Source organism: Hyla sarda, chromosome 4 (assembly GCF_029499605.1).
Source record: "Hyla sarda isolate aHylSar1 chromosome 4, aHylSar1.hap1, whole genome shotgun sequence".
NCBI lineage: Eukaryota > Metazoa > Chordata > Amphibia > Anura > Hylidae > Hyla > Hyla sarda.
The window spans coordinates 34,567,948-34,591,005 of NC_079192.1; the positions used below are offsets into that span (position 1 = coordinate 34,567,948).

The following is a 23,058-nucleotide window of genomic DNA, read 5'->3' on the forward strand; positions in this document are numbered from 1 at the left end:
AGGGTTTTTTCAATTCTGGCGCAGACAGAATTTCTGGCCCAATGTGACAGAATCTGGTGCACAACCCGGCAAAACATGTCAGATCTAAGAATAAGGGAGAGTTTTTTTTTTCCCTCTTTACTAAGCACAATACATAGCCGCACCACCACCCCAGTTACTGTATGGATCCAGTGCAAATGTTCACAAGACAGACTGCACTAAGTACATGGGAGGGGAGGACTTGTCAGACCAGGTCCTTCGGCCATAAAGTGGCATGCAGCAGTCAAGGGTGTGGTACAAGACGCTAGTTGTGCACATTGTACAGATGGCATTGTAGAATGCATTGGTATTGTATCCATGTACAAGTCAGAGGGCGACCTTTCTGGAAGTGATCATCAAGGAAAGACGGAAAAGACTCACAAAAATGGGGCCAGGTCTGATATAAAAGTGGGATACAAAAAAAATAATTATTGTGAGACCTGCCCCACACAGCCAGGACTGTGTACAGCAGTGGTACCCAACTAGGGTGCCTCCAGCTGATGCAAAACTACAACTCCCCGCATGCCCGGACAGCCAAAGGCTGTCCGGGCATACTGGGAGTTGTAGTTTTGTATCAGCTGGAGGCACCCTGGTTGGGAAACACTGGTGTATAGGCTGGTTTTAAAGGAAAACTGTCACCCGTTTACCCGCACTATAACCCGATACACCGGGTTATATTGCGGGTGAACAGGAGACTGATGCGGGGTCTATACCCACCTGCAGTCCGGAGCCCTGATCCCCCAAAGGTCCCCTCTTTCAGTGTTGACTTGCGCTTTGAGGCGGGCCCACCGGGCAGATTTAAATGTTGATAAGCGCCGGTCACGTGAGCGCTCAGTAGGCACTAGCACTCATTTGACCAGTGCATATCAATATTTAAATCCAACCGGTGGGCCCGCCTCAAAGCGCAAGTCAGCGATGAATGAGGGGGGGATCGGGGCTCCTGACTGCAGGTAGGTATAGCAGTCCGAGACCCCGCATCGATCTCCTGTTCACCAGCACTATAACCCGGTGTATTGGGTAAAGAGGTGACAGTTTTCCTTTAAACTTACCACAAGTCCCTAAATGTATTAATTTATTTTATCCTGATGTAATCCACACACCTTCTACATTAGACTGAACACCACTATTTGTTTTACTCTAAAACCATTCCAGCAAAATCTATGCTCCAGTAGGCCTTGGACAATCCTTACCTTCGGAGCCCTCACATGTGCGCAGGCTGAACAGACCATACCTCACGTTTAATGTTGCCTTACCCAGAAAAAGCCACATAATTCCTCAGGTGTATGTTTCTGGTGGCGTAAAATCATGGGCACAAAAATGGTATAACAGCAGGGAGTCTACGCATGTCTACGATTAAAGGGGTTCTCCACCATAAGGTGATTTTAGTACGTACCTGGCAGACAGTAATGGACATGCTTAGGAAGGATCTGCGCTTGTCTTGGGGCTAAATGGCTATGTTGTGAGATTACCATAAGACTGTGGCTAGCTTTTTGTGAACTGGTATTTCCTCTGAGTTTTCTTTTTTGCCTACAAATCCCATAATTCCATCTTCCTCCCTCCCACACATCATCCAACCCACCCATTGAAACATAAATGAGCTGCATCCATTCAAAAGACCTGTGGTTTTCAATCAGGGTGCCTCCAGCTGTTGCATTAGTTGCAGATTGATCCCTCCACCCACTGAAGCAGACAGGCTCCCTGTCGTCAGCTGACTAGTGATGTCAGGTCTCGGCCGCATTGCAACCTGGTAAAAATCTGAGACAAGTCATTTTGTATGCTGTTAAAAATAAATATTGGGGTGAAAAATCACAGAAGAATTGTGAGAAAACCGTCACACACAGGTACAGACACTTTATTATGAACTACACTAACTGTACAGCCCCTGTAGCATAGTCAAATAAAAAAAAAAAAAACTGGAATACCCCTTTAAGCACCTAGGTGCGAAAAGCATCAGACATTCTCTGTATGTGACACCTGTCCAAGACTTTAATAAAGCAAGCTTTGGTTTTACCTTCAAACCTCGAGTGCCGGACGTATTTCTTCAACAGCAGGGAGTGTAGAGTTCTCCAGCTCCCAAGAAAAAAGGTAAAAAATGTATTGGAACAGGATTAAAAACAGTGAAAAAAAAAGTTCCTGAATCATAGAAAGCTTCAATAGAAACAGACGCATTTCGAGCCACTTAGTCATGGACCAGGGTGGTTCAAAACACGACTGAATTTCTCGCATCAAACCCTGTGTAGAGGTAAAGTTGATCAGTTGCCCGTAGCAACCAGATGGCTTCTTTCATTTTTCAGAGGCCTTTTCAAAAATGAAAGAAGCGATCTGATTGGTTGCTATGGGCAACTATTGCTCTGGACACGTTTTGATAAATCTCCCCCAACGGCCCTTATTTACTAAGTATTGTGTAGGTTTCTTTGTGAGTTTTAATTCCCCACAATTTATTTTCCACGGTATTTACTAAGGTTTCCCTACATTTTCCACTTTCTCTACACTTTGCTTTTTATTTATTTTTTTACACCTGCTCTGATCTGTCGGGTTTTACTCAACTCAAATCCACCACATTTTATGTGGAAACCTTAGTAAATATGATGTTTTTTTGCGAAAATGTCAGGAACACGGCTCTTTTCAGAGACCATGCCCCTTTTCCCGGCAGTCACGCTCCTTTTTCGGGTTCTCTCAGCAAAATGGAGAGTTAGTCGGGTTTTTTCAATTCTGGCACAAATTCCGGCGCAGACAGAATTTCTGGTGCAATGCAACATAATCTGGCGCACAACCCGACAAAACATGTCGGGTTTGCAATGGTAAATGAAGGCCATTGTTGTAAATGTATAATTTTTTTTTCATAATTTACGGAATTAGAAACTTTCAGGTTGTAGTTTCCAAAATTAGGTCTTTTAGGGGGGGTTTCTGGCAGTTCTAGGACCGCTCTGAAATGTGGCGTCATATAGACAGCAATGTATTTCCTTGCAGAGTCCAGAGAAAGAATAGACATGACTTTTCTTTCTGCAGATGTCAATCAAAATCGATGGTATCCTGCTGCAGCGCGATGTTGGTGCGGAATATTCTGTGTGAACCCGGCCTACGGCCTCTGCAAACATTATATTGGGACTAAGATAAAGTCTAAGAAAATAAGGTGGTGTCAATCCACTGGGCGATTCATTATGTCTTTGTGTGAGTCAGGGCGCACACTAGGGTGACACATGGGCCATTTCTAAAAAGCCAAAGAATTCAAATAAAATATAAAAATAGAAATTTTATATTAATACCTGTTACTTTGCAGAAAAGTAAAATGAATTGAAAATGTTCAAAAACATTTTTATTTTAATATTTCACCATAAATTTGCTTTAATTCTTGTGAATGACCTAAATGGGTTAAACATTGTAAATGTAATTTGAAAAATGCAGTTTTTACAATATGGCGATTCATGGAGGTTTCTAGCACACAGGCCCTACAAATCCACTTCAGAACTAAAGTGGTCTCGGGGGGGGGAAGAAATCTGCTTTTTTTTTATTTTTTAAATGTCCTTGAAAAGTTGGAAAAACATTATAAGCCTTCTAATAAGTAAAAGAACGTTTAACGAATAAAGCCAGTATACATAAGACATTGTAGATGTGAATTAATTTTTGGCATGATTTCAAATCTTTGAAAGCAAAAATGTTTTTATAAATAAAAAAATAAAAATGGAACAAAAAAAAAAAAAAAACATTAAAAGGGGCACTCCTGTAGGAAACAATTTTTTTTTAAATCAACTGGTTTCAGAAAGTTAAACAGATTTGTAAATGACTCCTATATACAAAAAATCTTAATCCTTCCAGTATCAGTTATCAGCTGCTGTATGCTCCATAGGAAGTGCTTTTCTTTTAAATTTTCCAGTCTGACCACAGTGCTCTCTGCTGACACCTCTGTCCAATGCAGGAACTGTGCAGAACAGGAGAAAATTCCCATAGCAAACCTCTCCTGTTCCAGAAAGTTCCTGACACTGAAAAGTGTCAGCAGAGAGCACTGTGGTCAGACAGAAAATACATTTAAAAAGAAAATAACTTCCTGTGGAGCATACAGCAACTAAGTACTAGAAGGATTGCTGGCACCAGTTGATTTAAAAAAAAAACATGGCTAATGCTGGACATCACCGATAGGGATGATGCCCACCATTAACCCTTAAGACGCCGCAAGAAAAGTTGATAGCAGCGTCTACAATGGGGGGAAAAAAACAAACTAGGTGGGCTAATCATGGTGTCCTGATCAGCTGGATGGACGGTGGGAGGGCCCTTACTTTCCTTCTGTCTCTGTGTTCAGCGCTCCTTTACTGCAGGAAGCCTCAACAGCCTATAGTAATGGAGCACCAATAACGCTGATCAATGCTGTGCTGTGGGATAGCACTGCTCTCCTATGGTGGACTAAAAAATTGTAATAAAAAAAAAAAAAGGTAAGAAATGTGAATAAATCCCTTCGCTATTAAAGGGGTTCTCCGGTGCTTACACATCTTATCCCCTATCCAAAGGATAGGGGATAAGATGCCTGATCGCGGGAGTCCTGACCCTCAATGCAAGCCTACGGGAGGGGGCGTGATGGCTATCACGCCCCCTCCCGTAGGCTTGCATTGAGTGGCGGAGCGTGACGTCACACGCCGCCGGCCCGGTGGTCGCCCGTAATCAGACCCGGAGCGAACACGCTCCGGGGACTGATTACAAACGGGGTGCCGCGTGCATGATCACGGGCGTCCCCAGCAGCGGGACTCCCGCGATCAGGCATCTTATCCCCTATCCTTTAAAAGTTTGAATCACCCCTGCCCACCTTTTTTTTTGATTGACAGGGGGAGGGACTCGCCCTACTTGTGACCATGCAACGAGATCATGGGGTCCCGATGGTTGACATGGTAGCAAGATGGCCAGCTGATTGCCTCCTCTCTGCCAAGTACCACAGCCTGTGAGGTTCAGCCATCAGTGTAATACTGAGTAAGGCTGGGTTCACACTACGTTTTGTCCCATACGGGACCGCATACGGTAGGGGGAGCTGAAAACTTCCGTATGTGCTCCGGTATGTAATATGTAAAACTTGTAATATGTAAAACTTGCGTATGTGCTCCCGTATGTAATTCATTTCAATGAGCTGACCGGAGTGAAAACGCTGACTCCGGTCGGCTCATTTTTGCCCCGTATGCGGTTTTCCCACCGCACCTAAAATCGTGGTCGACTAAGATTTTAGGTCCGGTGGAAAACCGCATACACAATAAGTGAAAAAAAAAAACGCTATATAAATAGGGTATCACCAAAATTGTACAGCTCTGCAGAATAAAGATTTATACTGCACCGTGAACACCATAAAAAAGGAAAAATAAATAAAAATTCAAGAAATTTCAAGTTGCCAAAAAACCGCATGTATCCACAGAAATTTACAACTAATATAAAAGTACAATATGTCACGATAAAAAAAAAAAGGAGATTTTTTACACTTACCGTAAAATCTCTCTCGGAAGCTCCATTGGGGGACACAGGAACCATGGGTATATCTTGCTGCCTCTAGGAGGCCGACACTTGGCACACAAAAAATGAAGTCGGCCCCTCCCAGCAGGGTATACCCCACCTACTGCCTTAGAGACACTCCGTTTTAGTCCCAAAGCAATAGGAGGAACCGAAAAAAATACAGAGTCCAGAGGGAGCCCGTCAAAACAAATGAACTAACAGACTGACAGGCGACCGACTCTCAGACCACAACTAAAAACACTGGGTGGGAGCTGTGTCCCCTAATGGAGCTTCCGAGAAATAGATTTTACGGTAAGTGTAAAAAAATCTCCTTTTCTCATTCAGCTCAATTGGGGGACACAGGAACCGTGGGACGTACCAAAGCAGTCCCCGGGGTGGGAAAAACAATGCAACCCAGAATCAAGCTGACGGCAGAGCCACCGCTGCCAGCAAAACCTTACGCCCTAAAGAGGCGTCGGCGGAAGCAGAAGTGTGCACTTGGTAAAACCTGGTGAACGTGTGCACCGAAGACCAAGTAGCCGCTTTACACACCTGTAGGGCTGAAGCCCTGTTGAAGACCGCCCAAGAGGCCCCCACAGAGCGAGTGGAGTGAGCCGTGACCCGGAAGGGAGGATCTTTCCCCTTGGAACGATATGCTTCAGAAATGGCAGACCAGATCCACCTGGAGATGGAGGCCTTAGAAGCCGGCAAACCCTTGCGTCGGCCCTCCGGAAGGACATACAGCGACTCCGACCGTCGGAACGAAGAGGTGGCCGAAAGGTAAACTCGTAGGGCCCGGACCACATCCAGATTGTGGAGAGAACACTCCTTAGGGTGAGACGGAGCAGGGCAGAAGGAAGGAAGAATGATATCCTCGTTCAGATGAAAAGAAAACCACCTTCGGTTGAAAAGAAGGAACCGGCCAAAGCACAGCCTTGTCTTGATGAAGAATTAGGAAGGGAGGTTGACAAGAGAGAGCTGCCAATTCAGACATCCGACGGATTGAGGTCACAGCTGCCAAAAAGGCGACCTTCCAAGAGAGGAAACGTAGAGAAATGTCAGATAGGCTCGAATGGAACAGATTGTAAGACACTCAGGACAAAATTCAAGTCCCAAGGGGGAGTAGGAGACCTATAAGGAGGAATCTCATGAGCTACCCCTTGAAGGAAAGTGCGAACCGATGAGTCGGAAGCTAGAGGCCGCTGAAAAAGAATAGACAGCGCCGACACTTGGCCCTTGAGAGAACTAAGAGCCAAACGCGTTTCAAGATCCGACTGCAGAAACGCCAAAAGGTTTGGCAGAGAAAAATGAACCGGGGAAAGAGAGCGGGCCTCACACCACCGAAAATAAGCCCGCCAAGTCCTATGGTAGATTCTAGCCGAGGACGGTTTACGCGCCCTGAGCATAGTGCGAATAACCCCAGATGTGAAGCCGCGAGCCTTCAATACCGCGGTTTCAACCGCCACGCCGTTAAACGCAGCGGCAGGGAATTGGGGTGGCAAAGAGGACCCTGAGAAAGAAGATCGAGGCGATCAGGCAGCCGAAGAGGTACGTCCACCACGAGCCGAACCACGTCGGCGTACCAAGATCGGTGGGGCCAATCCGGAGCCACTAGGATGGCCGATACGCCTTCCGCCTTGAGTTTCCTGAGCACTCGGGGAAGGAGGGGGAAGTGGCGGAAACAGGTACGGGAGAGCGAACAGAGACCGTGGAATGACGAGAGCGTCCGCGGCAAGAGCCAGAGGATCTCTGGACTTTGCCACAAAGGTTGGGACCTGCTGATTTAGGCGGGATGCAAAGAGGTCCACGTCTGGAGTCCCCCAACGATGGCAAATGGACTCTAACACCTCCGGATGAAGGGACCACTCCCCGGGATCGGGAGAGGAGCGACTTAGAAAGTCCGCTTCCCAGTTGTCCACCCCCGGGATGTGGATCGCTGATATGGAGGGGGACCATGCGCTCCGCCCAAGTCAATATCTTGGATACCTCGGTCATGGCCGCGCTGCTGCGAGTGCCGCCTTGGCGGTTTACGTACGCCGCGGCCGTGGCGTTGTCCGACTGAATGCGAACTGGGCGACCCTGAAGAAGAGACTCCCAGTGCTGAAGGCAAAGAAACATTGCCCGGATTTCTAGGACATTGATAGGAAGCCTGGCTTCCTGTGGGGAACACCGGCCCTGGACCGTCCGGTCCAGGAGAACACCCCCCCCCCCCCCCAACCGAGGAGGCTCGCATCCGTTGTAAGAACTAGCCAGTTCAATGGTAGAAACGAGCGACCGCTCTGAAGGAGGGGAGAGTGGAGCCACCAAAGAAGAGACTGGCAAGTCGAGGTGGGCAGACGGATCCGGTGATCCAAGGACAGGGGGGACCCGTCCCAGAGAGCCAGAATGGCCCACTGAAGCGGACGGCAACGGAACTGAGCAAACGGAACCGCCGTCATGGCCGCCACCATTCTGCCCAGTACTGCCATGCAGGCACGAATGGACACTAGATGCGGGCGTCTCAAGTGACGAACGCCGGACAGCAGAGCACTCCGCTTGTCCAGAGGAAGGAAAACTTGGGCGCTCTCGGTATCGAACCGGAGGCCCAGAAAGACCAGAGAACGGGAGGGAGAACAGTTGGATTTCTCCTCGTTGATCAGCCACCTGAAGCTGGTTAAGGTCAGCAGGGTGATGTGGAGACTCTCCTCGCTCTGGATTCGGGACGAAGCCTTGATGAGCAGGTCGTCCAGGTAAGGAAGGACAGACACCCCCCTGGACCTGAGAATGGCCATGACAGCCACCAGGACCTTGGTAAAAACCCTGGGGGCTGTAGCCAGGCCAAAGTGCAGAGCCACAAATTGAAAGTGACCCTGCGGAACGGCAAAACGTAGAAAACGTTGATGAGGAGGAAAATCGGGATGTGGAGATACGCATCCCGAATGTCCACCGAAGACAGGAATTCGCCCTGATCCATGGATGCCACAATCAACCGTAGCGACTCCATGCGGAAGTGGTGAAGTCGAAGATGTGGATTGAGGAGTTTTAGGTCCAAAATCGGAAGGACTGAACCCTCCTTTTTGGGGACAACAAAGAGGTTTGAATAGAAACCCTTGAAACGGTCCTGAGATTGGACAGGCACAATGACACCCTGTTGTAGCAGAGTGTGAATGGCAGAATGAAAACCTGCAGCCAGAGCAGGTGAACGAGGAGGCCGGGATCGGGAAAAACGATCCCGGGGAAAAGAAGCAAACTCGATTCGGTAACAGTCGGAGATGACGTCCCGAACCCAAGAGTCCTGGACTTGCTCTAACCAGACGTCCCGAAAAAGACGTAAGCGACCTCCCACCCGAGACGGAGTCCTGGGTGGGGGAACCCCTTCAGGTCGAGGAAGGTTTGCATGTTCCCGATTTAGCGGGAAATCGGTTGGAATGACTATCCTGCTTCCATGAGGGGGCAAGGCTTGAAGGACGGGCCCTGCCTACCCTGAGAGGGACTCGATTTTTCCTGGCCCTGGGAACGAAAGGACTGAAAGGAGGTCAACTTACGAAAATTCTCGACCCATTTGTCCGCAGGATCCTTAAAGGAAGCGGCATCCGCCAACGGTAGAGTGGTGGATTTGGATAAACGGGAGACTGGTGGAACGGTCCATTTAGAGATAAGATCCTGAGGAAACGGACAGAGAGTCTTCAACCGTTTAGTGCCTTAGAAGCGCTTCTCCGGAAGCTTCCAGGCAGTCTCCAGAAGTTCATCAAACTCCTTATGAAGATGGAAAACCTTGGGAGAGCGATGAGTACGTGTAAAGGAAACTTCAGGAGCAGGGTCCGAAGGTCCAGGGTCCTATAGATGGAAGGTGTCCCTGACTGCAGACACCAAGCTGGCCACCAAGTCAGACATGGATGACAGCTCTTCAGAATCCGAATGCAGAGCTGGGTCTAAGTCCGCTAGCTCACCCAGAGATCGGGAATGGTGAGTGGAGGTTCCCGATCTAGGTGACCGGGATCTGGAAGGGCAGTTCGGGGAACGAGAACGGCCCCTAGGAGAGCGGTCGCGAGACTGTGAATGCTGCCGAGGAGCGGGGGACCTGGAGCGCGAGCGGCGCCTGTTTTCAGGAGATGAGTCAGGATAAAAAAAACGATGGGCGCCTGTGGGAGCGTCGCCCATGGGGGATGCAAGGAAGACTGCTTTAAGGCCGTAGCCACCTCCTTGGATACCTGTGTCAAGTCTGAGATAGTTTGGGAAAGGGAAGACACCCAAACCGGGGCAGGGTCAGGGACCACAGACACCGAAGGGCCATCTTGGGCAGGGGGAGTAGGGTGTGAGGAAGAGCAGGCAGAACAAGTGGGTTCAGCCGAACCCCTCCCCTAAAATTTAACTGAACATGCCCTCCCCGTGCGAGCACTGCAGACATTGGACGCGCAGAGAGCATGGAAAAAGGGGGCGGAGTTACTCGCGGCCGGGACCAGGCCAAAGCCGCGGACTAAAGTAGCGGCCTGGCTCCCGGCCGAACATGCCGCCCTGATGCTTCAGAAGCCGGCAGCCGGCTCCCACTGCGGGTACGGTTGCCGGCGATAATAATAGCAGAGACCGCCCGCGGAAGTGAGGGCGGGTAGGTCCCAGACCGGATGGCCACAAATGCCATTCGGAGAGCCGGCAGCTACCTCCCATACAAGTTCCCCCAAAAAGAGCCCCTCCAACCCTGAATAAACCTGTAGAGAAAAGAAAAGAAAGGACCGACGGACGGCGCCTCGTGTATTTACCCTCAATAGATCGGGTGGTGGGTGGGGGGGGAACCCCACGGGGCTTATAGATGGCCGCTCACCTTGAGATCTATGCAAAAAAGCATATCACCCACGATATAATCTGGGTACTGTAGTACGAGTCGCTGCTATGCCGATGGGTTGCAGGAGGAAACAAGTCGTCCTGGGAGTCAATATTAGAAGTAGAGCAGGAAAAAACCCTCAGGTATGGCGCTGCAGACTCTTGTAGACAGATGAGGCGGATGCCAAAGGTAATAGGAAAGTCCTCAGCAGGACATTTTATTAAAAAAACAATAAAATGGACAAGATTACGCGTTTCGGGAGGATCCCTCCCTTCCTCAGATCAGGATCCTGATCTGAGGAAGGGAGGGATCCTCCCGAAACGCGTAATCTTGTCCATTTTATTGTTTTTTTAATAAAATGTCCTGCTGAGGACTTTCCTATTACCTTTGGCATCCGCCTCATCTGTCTACAAGAGTCTGCAGCGCCATACCTGAGGGTTTTTTCCTGCTCTACTTCTAACCCTGAATAAAGACTCATTCCTATGTTAACCCTTGAGGGCCCCAGGTTAGGAGATTCCATGATTAACACCTGAGAGGCCCTAGTGGAGTGGGTGAGCGGGGGTACCGGGGAATATACTCACCTGACTATGGAGGTATGCTTACCTCCCTAGAAGTCTGTTCCCCAGAAGTCTTCACCAGACTAAGACTTCTGCATCATGCCAGGCTTCTGTAAGCAGGGCGAGCAGAGGCAATAGGCGACTCGGACCCAAGGTACAACCTGATGCTGACCGGTGGCGAGGAAGGGTTAACGGACCATACTCTATGGAACCATGCCCTTCAGTCGCATGTGGGGAAACAGGCAGCGCCATGCTCCTGTCGCCCCTACCTAGAAAAAATCTAAACACCAACTCTAAAAAACAACAAAATAGACCAGGCCTGGAGCAATCCAGGCCCGTGTTGCCTCCTATGACACTAAGCTAAAACTGCTCATCAAGGCAGTAGGTGGGATATACCAGGGGTGTCAAACACCCGGCCTGGCCTGCCAGACCTAGTCATGTGGCCCGCCGCCAGCCTTCACCTTTAATCTTTTTATTTTTATTTATTTTTTTTATTAAAAGAAAGCCGCCTCTTCAGCGCATGCGCGGCGATCCTCCTCCTCTATGGTTGTACGTCAGTGACGTCCCGTGCATACAACCGTAGAGACGCGGGAGGAACAGGACGGCAGGATCATCGCAGGGGGACACGCACAGGCCCTGGTAAGTGACCGGCGGCGCGTTTTCTTCAGCGTTCCGGTCACGGCTCAACCGGTCCTGGCACCTACTGCTATGGTCCATAGGCCGTAGATGTGACCCTGGGCCGGAGGAGCGGTGACCGGATCACTGTGGGGGCAGCACACAGACAAACAGCCTCCAGCCATACACTGTATATGGCTGGAGGCTGTATGTCTGTGGGGAGGGGGGGGGGGGGGGGGTGAACTATACTGCCAACTAATGTGGGGGAACATGCTGCCTACCTAATGTGGGGGGGAACTATACTGCCTACCTAATGTGGAGGGAACTATACTGCCAACCTAATGTGGGGGGAACTATACTGCCAACTAATGTGGAGGAACATGCTGCCTACCTAATGTGGGGGTAACTATGCTGCCTACCTAATGTGGGGGGAATTATACTGCCTAGCTAATGTGGGGGAACTATACTGCCAACCTAATGTGGGGGAACATGCTGCCTACCTAATGTGGGGGGGGGGGGGGGGGAGAACTACAAGGTACTGTACATTGTGGTAGGAGGGGTAGTCTTACATGGAGAGTATATGCCAAACTCTACATTTTAACTGTAAAAGTTGGGGGTCGTCTTATACACCCAGTCGTCTTATACGCCGGCATATACGGTATGTGGGGGAGGGGTCATACAGATACAACCAGCCCTTTGAGGGTGACCAAACTTCTGATGCAGCCCCCGAGGAATTTGAGTTTGACACCCCTGGGGTATACCCTGCTGGGAGGGGCAGACATTTTTTGTATGCCTAGTGTCAGCCTCCTAGTGGCAGCAAGATATACCCACGGTTCCTGTGTCCCCCAATGGAGCTGAATGAGAATATATAATTTGTGTTGGTGCATTACACGAGAAAGAAAATTACAACTAAACCCAAATAGATTAGAAACATAAAAACAGCCTGTTCAAAATGACAAAAAAATGCTCTAACACGTTTGGTCCCGAAGGGAGTTAAAAAATAAATAAATAAAACACACACAACATAGGTTGTTTAACTGTGGCCGAACTATAAAAATATAAAATGTTAATTTAAAAAAACTGCACGGTCATTGGCACATATGGGGGGGAAAAAAAATTATAAGTGCAGAAATATGCCGATATTTGGTTACTTCATATACCAGGGGGAAAGGAAAAATAAAAAAAAAAATATAAAAAGTCATCAAAAAGTCCTATCAAAACAAAAATGATGCCGATAAAAAAACTGCACATAAAAATGAGCCTCACACATCCCTGTATATGGAAAAATAAGTTACAAGTACAGGACATTTTTAAACATCTCTATGGGAGAGCTGGAGATACCTGATCGCTGTATCTTACACTCTCCCACAGATACATATTGGGGGGGGGGGGGGAGTCGGCCACCACTTGGTGCAGGGGTTGACAAACTCCCTTTCTGGGAACTGCCAAGGTGCTATGCAAGAGTTCCAGCAGTCCGGCCACCCATGATCAGACACATACTCTATCCTTTTTGGATAAGGGGGTAAGTGTTCATGCAATGGAGTACTCCTTCAACAGAGTGTCTATATTACAGACTGTGCCCTGTTCAAATTGGGGAAGGATCAGAATGGGTCTATTACCCAATGGGCCCTATACCCAAGAAGACCTAGACAAATAAGAAACCTGAAAATCTGGTGTAGAGAACCCTGCCTGCCTCCTACTGACACTAAGCTACAACTGACTAGCTCAGTACCAGTGGACAGGTACCTCTTTAAGGGTCTATTCACACGTACAGTATTCTGCGCAGATTTGATTCACAGGACTTTCTGCTGCAGCTGTCAATGTAAACTGAATGACTGAACACAGCTTGGAATCCTGCGCATCAAATCTGCACAGCATACTGTACGTGTGAATAGACTCGAAAAGAGGAGACACTTTACTTCGTGTTTGTGCCTCCTAGAGGCAGCAGCCTATACCTATGATTTCCTATGTACCCCATAGGAACAACCAAGATTTTTTTTTTTTTTACTTACCATAAAAACCCTTTCTAAATGGATTGGGGTGGGAACAGCTCCCACCCTCTTTTTGAAACAGGAGTGCTTGTTCTTGGCTCTGGTTGTTTTTTTTTGTCAACTTTTCTCTGCCTCATATCCCCTCCGAGACGCAAGGGTATAAACCAGTGTTTCCCAACCAGGCTGCCTCCAGCTGTTGCAAAACTACAACTCCCAGCATGCCCGGACAGCCAACGGCTGTCCGGGCATGCTGGGAGCTGCAGTTTTGCAACAGCAGGAGGCACCCTGGTTGGGAAACACTTCTCTATACCCACAGTGCTGTCAACCAGTGAATAGAAAGTTTACATACAGAACCTGAACAACTGATCACAACTTCTGACAAGTCACTATTGCGTCAAAAACAGTTTAGGAAGGTTGTCCAACCAAAGAAAACCTGTGTATGGTGTCAAAAAGTATAATAAAGCAACTTAATATAATGTTATTAGCCATACTGCCTAGATCTTTCATATCAGCTCTGCTCTCTTGAAGGTGTGACATTACACTGAAGAGGTCCGACCCCATCTCCATTCTGCTCAGGATAAGACCATTGATGTGAAAGGGGGAACTCCTATTAATGCTCATTAGATTTTTAGGCAGCAGCAAAACGGCCACAGTAGATTTACTCAGAACAGGCTCACTGCTGTCTTATCTTAAAGTTTTCTGCTGCCCTAAAATCTAATGAGCAGTAATATGAGCTCCCCTTCTTCATATCAATGGTCTTATCCTAAGACAGGAAGGGAGGAGAGACAGAAGCTCTGCTTTCAGAGTGTGTTACAGGACGTCACAAATACAAGCCAGACAGCTCAGCTGATAAAGATCTGTGCGGTGTGGCTAACATATCAGTAAAATATTTAATTTTTTTACACCATACGCATGTTTCTTTCACTGGACAACCACTTTAAAAACAATCCAGTCACCACTTTCATGCTGCCATCCGGGCAGTCACCATAAGCTTATCCCCAACGTTAAATGAATGGTCTAATCTAATTGTCAAAGGTTAGGTCTATTAAGGTCAGGTTTAGGTCTATTAAATCAAGGCCGGCAGAAGTAGTCTTTGGGGATCACTTTGATGACCTGTTGTTCAAGCGGAATGAAAGTGAAGGCAGGTTCTCTTTAAGGGAAACTCCAGAGAAAATTTTTATGAAAATTCCTATGTCCAGGATGCAGGAATAAAATAAATAAAACTTTTACGTCCCTTCCACCGCTTCTTGTATCACTCTCCCATCCACCGGCCCTGGTCTTCTTCTGGCGATGTCCTGACTTGGTGAGTAAGATATGACGCGGCAAGACAAACTTTCCTGGTGCCAGAACTCCGTCCGTCACACTGCTACTAAGCATATCACTTGCTGGCTGAGTGTAGTGACATGTCTGGCACCAAAAGCTGGAAATACACCAGGGTAGAAGACGGGAGAGATAATCTGGCAGTACCGGGGGAGTGGCAGAAGGTTAGTTAACTGCTTTTAATGGAACACAAAACAACACAACACCTCAAAAAAAATCCCTCCCAACTTTATTGAACTCTACAGGCAGAAATAAGACCAGCAGCTGTGTTAGCAATGGTTTCCTATGCATCTTCAGACATTACCTCTGAAAAGCCATCCTAAAAACGGCAGTCTACCATCCCACAGAGGACATAGACAAAATGACAGGTTACACGTAACGGGTAAAGGGGCACGTAGGGCATCGAAAGAAAAAATAATATTCCTAAAAAAGAAACCTGAAGATACAAACCAGTACATCAAGGATGTGCTGGCCTCCCCCCAAATACTAGAAGGAATCATTGCAGAAAAAACTAAGCCCTTCCAAAGTGTGAGGGGGGGGTATCAAAAACAGCACGCACACGATGCAAGGACGGACGCATTCAGGGCATGCTTTATCCACTCCGCCGTAGGAGCAGAGAAAACAGAGGTAGGAGAGGATCGGAGACCGAGGAGAGTCCAGCGTAACGGAATCGGAGGAGATCACAGAGATTCACATTAGCCCCAACTCGAAGGACCGTTCTTCATCCCAAAACTTCCAGCACTTAAAATTCCAGCGACCTCCAGTCTATCCTGCCTCAGACAATAAGGAAGCGGACATAAATGGGAGGATGGACTGTGAAGAATTCAACCAGGTGGATCGTTGTGAATACTGACATTGTGGCAAAACAAAATGTCTTCCTATCTAGAGAGAGAAAGTTCAGATCATGTCCCCCAGATGAGAAAAAAAAATAAAAAATAAAAAATTAAAAAGCTTTTTACACTCACTCTCAGTGCTCCCCTCCCCCCACCCTATCCCCTTATAGCCGACCCCTACCTTCACAACTACACCATAACAGTACACTCTCCGGACTATATACGCATGCCGATACAAACTCAACGCTGGTAGTCAGATCCATCCAATACCAAAGGAGAGTGAAGAAAATGAGAGGCCGCCACCCTACCATGGCCCCCAGTCATTAGTGCAGTGTAATCGCTGCCGGCAGACGGGAACCATCTTGATGACCAGAGGGGTTAACAAGCTGGGACTCAAGAAGTTCATAAAGGGCAGCCTCAATGACTACTATACAACTGGCACACTTTAAGGCTGGCCATAGACCGTACAATAACATGTTGAGCAGCAGACTAGATTCTGTAGAGGAGTAGGATGAGCTGCCTGAGACAATGGAACATGCACAGGTGTAGTGTCAAAAGGTGCCAATGGGAAACGTAGACTTCAGGTGGATTCCCGCTCTGTCCAGACTGAGGTTACTGCAAATATTGGGGGTTTATAGGACGAGAAAAAAAAATTAAATAAAAACACCGGCTGCAAGTAAACCTTACGTATTCTCCATAGACTAGCAATAGCCTTATATCTTTGGGCATCAAGAGACTACGCAAACTCCTGCGATGCCGTATAGTCTCTCGCCCCCGGAGTTGCCCTTCACTTTCCATTTACAGTATCAATACTAATTCACAGCAATGTGGAGGGGGGAAAGAGAGGCGAGCGCAAGTCCATTATGACACCTGTACAAGCAGAGCGAGCAATACATGATTCCCCGTCTCCTCCGTAATACGCAGGCCGGTCCTGATTCTTCACGTGCCCATCTTTTATGACACTGCGCAAAGTTTATTTTTATTTAAAAAAACAAAATAATAATAATGTACAAGTCCATTGTCAGAAAGCATCTTGCTTTGAGTTATGATAGAAACTGGAGTTAGATGACCACCGGGTTGTTTACAGACCAAGATGGTGGATGGGCATAGAAGGAACCCAGAGGTGCGGCTGTCAGGGGGAGGAGGGTAGATTCTGCAGAGAAGGATGAGGATAAGCAGAGATGTGTCTGCGTCATTTGGTATCCTGTTGCTTAGAGAGAATCAGGGAGGGAGGAGGTAGGACGGGCAAGGTGGTCGGGGAAGGGCGAGCGATCTTAACTCCCATAATGCATTGTGTTGGTGTTGATAGACATGGGAGAAGCCATAGAGATGGCCGGGCCGCCCATGGTGAATTGGTTGTTGACTGGGTAGTGGGTGGAGGAGGTGGAACCAGCTTGTCCTGTGGCCGATCCTAAAGAGGGAAACAAAAGAGAAAAGACAAAAAAGGGAAGTTTTCACATGGCCCAGAAGACTTACAGACAACAAAACAATATTTCAGCTGAAGAGCCTCACCTTGCACAATCCCTGTGCTCATGATAGATCCCATTCTGGAGTGGGTGTGATTTACGATTCCTGTGTTAGCTGCAAGGAAATGGGGGAGGAAGTGGGGATGGAGATGGGAAGGTTACAGGACAGACATTTCCCCCACAGTAAGATGACAGTGTAGAGGACTGCAATAAGGCAGGGCCTGCAGAGTGGGCAGCCCATAGACTGGCACAGCACCTGGCCGCTCCGTCAGTGCTCAGCAAGACTGCCAGTAACCACAGAGCATTGATGGACACTATGTAGTCTCTGCCTGAAATCTGCAATGACCTCATGGGTTAAGCCCGGCCTACAGGGAAATCTAACACTAGATGTCCACTGAACACCCAGAATGCAACTATGTGACTACCACTTGTCCTAAGAGGATAAAAGTGCTCAGAAATAACCATGACCCCACAATAAACTGGATCACTTAATGCAAATAGTTAATATAAGTACAGAATCACTGGACAGCCCTAAGATGTGGAAGAAACGGCAAAGAGATTCTCAAGTTCTATGTATTCTCTAATATGTGGTGGGATCAGCACTAATACTCTATGGAAGGGGTCCTGGGGGGAATCACACAGCCAGCTGAAAGGGACCTAGAGGGACCCACAGCCAGTCCAGGTAAGGCCTAGGGTGAAAGAGCTCCGAGTTAAAATTTTGCAACAGCTGGAAGCACACTGGTTGGGAAAGACTGCTCTAGAGTGACAGTGAGCCAGTCCTGGGGGGGCGCCTGAAAGGAGAGAGACAGTCCTGTGTGTGTGTGTGTGTGTGGGGGGGGGGGGGTTGGGGGGGTCTCCTAGAAAGAAAGAGAACCAGTCCTGGGGGGGGCCTAGAGGGAGAGAACCAGTCCTGGGGGGGGCCTAGAGGGAGAGAACCAGTCCTGGGGGGGCCTAGAGGGAGAGAACCAGTCCTGGGGGGGCCTAGAGGGAGAGAGCCAGTTCTTGGGTAGGGGCCTAAAGGGAGCCAGTCCAGGGGGCCTAGAGAGACAGAAGGAGCCAGTCCAGGGGGCCTAGAGAGACAGAAGGAGCCAGTCCAGGGGGCCTAGAGAGACAGAAGGAGCCAGTCCAGGGGGCCTAGAGAGACAGAAGGAGCCAGTCCAGGGGGCCTAGAGAGACAGAAGGAGCCAGTCCAGGGGGCCTAGAGAGACAGAAGGAGCCAGTCCAGGGGGCCTAGAGAGACAGAAGGAGCCAGTCCAGGGGGCCTAGAGAGACAGAAGGAGCCAGTCCAGGGGGCCTAGAGAGACAGAAGGAGCCAGTCCAGGGGGCCTAGAGAGACAGAAGGAGCCAGTCCAGGGGGCCTAGAGAGACAGAAGGAGCCAGTCCAGGGGGCCTAGAGAGACAGAAGGAGCCAGTCCAGGGGGCCTAGAGAGACAGAAGGAGCCAGTCCAGGGGGCCTAGAGAGACAGAAGGAGCCAGTCCAGGGGGCCTAGAGAGAGAAGGAGCCAGTCCAGGGGGCCTAGAGAGAGAAGGAGCCAGTCCAGGGGGCCTAGAGAGAGAGGAGCCAGTCCAGGGGGCCTAGAGAGAGAGAGGAGCCAGTCCAGGGGGCCTAGAGAGAGCAGGAGCCAGTCCAGGGGGCCTAGAGAGAGAGCAGGAGCCAGTCTAGGGGGCCTAGAGAGAGCAGGAGCCAGTCCAGGGGGCCTAGAGAGAGCAGGAGCCAGTCCAGGGAGACCTAAAGGGGCAGACTGGGAGCCAGTCCAAGGGGACCTAAAGGGACAGAGCAGAAGCCAGTCCAGGAAGCCTAGAAAGAGCAGAAGCCAGTCCAGGAAGCCTAGAAAGAGCAGAAGCCAGTCCAGGGGGACCTAAAGGGACAGAGTGGAAGCCAGTCCAGGGGGACCTAAAGGGACAGAGCGGAAGCCAGTCCAGGGGGACCTAAAGGGACAGAGCGGAAGCCAGTCCAGGGGGGACCTAAAGGGACAGAGCGGAAGCCAGTCCAGGGGGGACCTAAAGGAACAGAGCAGAAGCCAGTCCAGAGGGGCCCAAAGAGAGACTGGGAGCCAGTTGAGGTCTGATCTTACCATGTTTTTGTATACCGATGACTACCTGATACTGACCCCTTCAATACGAGTTAGTACCAATCCCAACAATGAGGTAAATACAGGGGAAATCAGTGGGAGCACCCAAGAGTTTTATAGGGGGTGACCCCTAACAACTACAACAGCAAGTTTGTCTGTCACTAGTCCCTCTTCAATAAAGTGACTGGGAGAAATGGAAACAATTTGTCAGTGAAAAACTAAAATAATAAAACTAGAGAACCTCTTCAGTTAGGAAAACACAAGACATAAAGATCATTTCACATAAGATACAGCACATAGCAGAAGTCTCTAAACACAGGTTGTAGAGAGCCCCGCTATAGGGAATAAGTCATCACTGCTGTAAAATATACAGACTCCTTGGAGTATACACAATGTCTGTAAGGAGAGTCTGGTCGCTCCTAATAAAACGCAGACAAAACATCAAACACTCATTCAAGTTGCTATATGTTGCGTTACACGGTTAGTCCGGTCACAATGGAGAGGTCAGTTTTTATGGATGCTGCTCTAGTGATGCGGTTAGTGAGTCAGTGTATAGTGATAGGAGGAAAACGTATGACATGATGCATGCGGTCACCAGAGATAGAGAACGCGACCTACAATGACAGTGATGCGGGTGACGGATAATCAGATGGACCCTGATGAAGTTATTTAGGTCAAAAAATTGTTTCAAAAGGAGCAAACTAGCATCGGGAAGTATCTGCACTTCTTAATGCCAGAGAGATGGTTGTTCCACTATTGTTTCTTGATTCGATTAAAAGCGAATATTCACCTGTGAACACCAACTTCATGTAAAAAGTTCTCCAAAAGGCCACCCTCTTATCAACCCCTATAGAAGACTGCTTTTAGAGTATTCTCAAAAATGTTTCACTGTACAGACATGGGTTCTATCCTGTGTTACACTCCAGAGCTACACTCACTAGAGATGAGCGAGGTTACAGTAATTCGATTCGTCACGAACTACTCGGTTCGGCATTTGATTACTTTATCCTGCATGTATTAGTTCAGCTTTCAGGTGCTCTGGTGGCTGGAAAAGGTGAATACAGTCCTAGGTAAGAGTCTCCAGCCACCGGAGCACCTGAAAGCTGAACTAATACATGCAGGATAAAGTAATCAACTGCCGAGTCGCTCATCTCTAGCACTCACTATTCTGCTGGTGAGGTCACTGTGTACATACATTACATTACTTGTCCTGTCCTGATCCTGAGTTATATCCTGTATTATACTCCAGAGCTGTACTCACTATTCTGCTGGTGAGATCACTGTGTATATACATTACTTATCCTGTACTGATCCTGAGTTATATCCTGTATTATACTCCAGAGCTGCACTCACTATTCTGCTGGTGGTGTCACTGTGTACATACATTACATTACTTATCCTGTACTGATGAATACAGGTAACTTCCTAATGAAATCTTACTGGAAATTACTTGGGAGGAGAAAAAAAAAAATGAAGGTCCCCCATGCACAGCCCAGCCCCCCCCATCTGTGAGTAATGTTACATTAGGGAGTATATTTTTGTATTGTACATGGCCCATGGACTTTATGTTAATGGGTTAGTCCTCCGAGAAGGTGACCCCCATAACCGGCACACGTGGTTAATGGATCATTTGCAGTGATTAATGCGAGGTGAAGTTATGTTTGGGGGGGGGGGGGGGGTTAACACTATAAAGGAATGGAGAGGGATGTTTAGTTATGATCCCATGACTGACGTGCAACAAGATTTCTAAAACCAATAAGGAGGGTTTAAGCTGCTGCACTGGGGAGGGGGTATTATGAGATAATGGAGATCATGGTATTACTGGAGGTTCCGTATGTCAGGTCTTGGGGCTTCGGGCGCAGAGATGCAGGAGAACACGCGACTGCTGGCTGCTCACCTAGAGGGATGAGGTTACTGTGACTGATGCCTGAGCTTCCACCTATAACACTGCTGAGATCGTACGCCGTGGGCATTCCTGGAAACAGAGAGTTATGTTAGGAAACTTGCGTGGCAATAGTCATTTCTTGTCCAGTATGACAGATTGAGATGCCACCCCTCTTACAGAGACCCCAAAGTACCCCCCATATCATGTGCAGCTACAAGAGTGGCACAAATTTAAATGGGCACTGTCAGATTCAAAAACTTTTTATATATTGTACATCTTGGCAAAACATTAACTTTTCTAATATACTTCATAATAATTTTTCTTTTTTTTTTTTTTTTTTTTTTATAGAAATCATGGCTGATGAAATCATGGCTTTATCCAAGCTGAAGCACAGGCATGGACAAAGCCCAGTAAGTGATGGTGGGCTAGTACTCCTCTGTGATCTCTCCATTCTGATAGGAGAGAGCACAGAGGGTGAGTGCTATCAGACAATAGAGAGAACACACAGAGGAGGAATGCGATCAGACAGAAGAGAGAGCACAGAGGAGGAGTGCCATCAGACAATAGAGTACACAGAGGAGGAGTACTATCAGACAGAAGAGAGAGCACAGGGGAGGAGTACTATCAGACAGAAGAGAGCACAGAGGAGGAGTACTATCAGACAGAAGAGAGCACAGAGGAGGAGTACTATCAGACAGAAGAGAGCACAGAGGAGGAGTACTATCAGACAGAAGAGAGCACAGAGTCGTCATGTCAGACAGGAGAGAGCACAGAGGAGTGCTAGCCAACCTCACTTACTGTACTTTGTCCATGTCTGTGCATCAGCCTGGACAAAGCCATGACTTTATAAGCCGTGATTTTTATTTTTTTTTATCAAAAAGGGAAAACCTTTTCTTATGAAGAATATTAGAAAAGTTTGTTTTGCCAAAATGTACAACATATAAAAACTTTTTGTATCTGACAGTGCCCATCAACCAATGGGGAATTGTAGGTAACACCAGCCATACAGCTAAGAAGCAGTCAGCTATTTCTCTTGATCACCCCCTTACGTATGGACGCTAAGATGAGCATGTACGTGTTGGCAATGGGGGAGGGGGGGGGGCGCGTTGCTGTATTTAAGGGGAATCTGTGAAAGTCACCTGTTCGTACAGTTATATAGTGCAGGCGACACGGATAACGATTACCTATCCGAGGATAAGTCGCTCCGTTGATCAGTTATCCTGCTTAGTCGGGCAGCAGGCTGTGCACGGACAACGCTCTAGGGGCACGCTGACATCACTCGCAGCTTCTTCCTCGCTCGGCCCTGCAAGCAGGCTTGTAAAAGGACCCCCCCCCGTGCACCAAGCGTGCCACCCAAATAAGGAGGATAACAGGTGAACGGAGCAACAGATTGGTAAGTATGATCAGAGTAACCCGCACTACACACCCGTAATGACAGGTTAGTGCAGGTGACACGGATGATAGATTCCCTTTAAATGCCTAATCCATCTATCCTACAACATGTGTCAACCAAGGGGGAGCTGGGAAGCCCCATATAATTTAAATGATCAGTGGGTTCGGCCATTACTTACCCGAGTGCACAGCTAGCCTAAGTAACACTCAGCATCACTTACCTCCCATGGCCATTCCTGTATTCATGGTATATGCCCCCGCCGTATTCCACATGTTTTCAGAAGGTGAGCTGTAGTGTGAGCCAGGGGGAGGGGACGGCGTGCTGCCGGTGTACCTGCATTATACAAACGCTCAGCTCATCCAAAAAGTAGGGTCACACATGCCATATTTTGCTGTTGCACATTTTCCTACCCATTGAAGTCAGTGGGAAGCATAATCTGCTGCGTATTTTGCTACCCACTGACTTTAAAAAGGGGTACTCCACTGGAAAACTTATTTTTCTTAAATCAACTGGTGCCAGAAAGTTAAACAGATCTGTAAATTACTTCTATTAAAAAATCTTAATACTTCCAGTACCTAGCAGCTTCTATATGCTCCACAGTAAGTTTCTTTTCTTTTTGAATTTCCATTCTGTCTGACCACAGTGCT

At 48.1% G+C, this 23,058-nt stretch overlaps 2 protein-coding genes across 4 annotated transcripts in view; both read right to left on the reverse strand.

Moving 5' to 3' along the window:
* Window positions 1–4,765: 4,765 nt before the first annotated feature.
* On the reverse strand, window positions 4,766–10,153 carry LOC130367761 (uncharacterized). The gene is made up of 2 exons (XM_056570501.1): window positions 6,195–10,153; window positions 4,766–6,163 (listed from the first exon to the last, which is right to left on the reverse strand). Exon 1 carries the CDS (start codon window positions 8,392–8,394, stop codon window positions 7,093–7,095), a length of 1,302 nt encoding a protein of 433 aa, XP_056426476.1. The 5' UTR covers window positions 8,395–10,153; the 3' UTR covers window positions 4,766–6,163; window positions 6,195–7,092.
* Window positions 10,154–16,248: 6,095 nt separating this feature from the next.
* CARM1 (coactivator associated arginine methyltransferase 1) overlaps window positions 16,249–23,058 on the reverse strand; it is a 40,269-nt gene continuing 33,459 nt past the window's right edge. The window contains exons 13-16 of one of the 3 annotated variants that reach the window (XM_056570503.1): window positions 22,632–22,744; window positions 20,956–21,108; window positions 17,108–17,176; window positions 16,249–17,006 (exon numbers count right to left, since the gene is read on the reverse strand). In XM_056570503.1, the coding sequence (XP_056426478.1) occupies window positions 16,870–17,006; window positions 17,108–17,176; window positions 20,956–21,108; window positions 22,632–22,744 (472 nt within the window). In that variant the 3' untranslated portion in view covers window positions 16,249–16,869. The remainder of the gene's footprint in view (window positions 17,007–17,107; window positions 17,177–20,955; window positions 21,109–22,631; window positions 22,745–23,058) is intronic. The other 2 variants (XM_056570504.1, XM_056570505.1) reach the window with 2 other exon arrangements.

Bases quoted from the DNA above. Each gene is read 5' to 3' on its own strand.
- LOC130367761 (XM_056570501.1), bottom strand. From the start codon at position 8,394: ATGCGTATCTCCACATCCCGATTTTCCTCCTCATCAACGTTTTCTACG.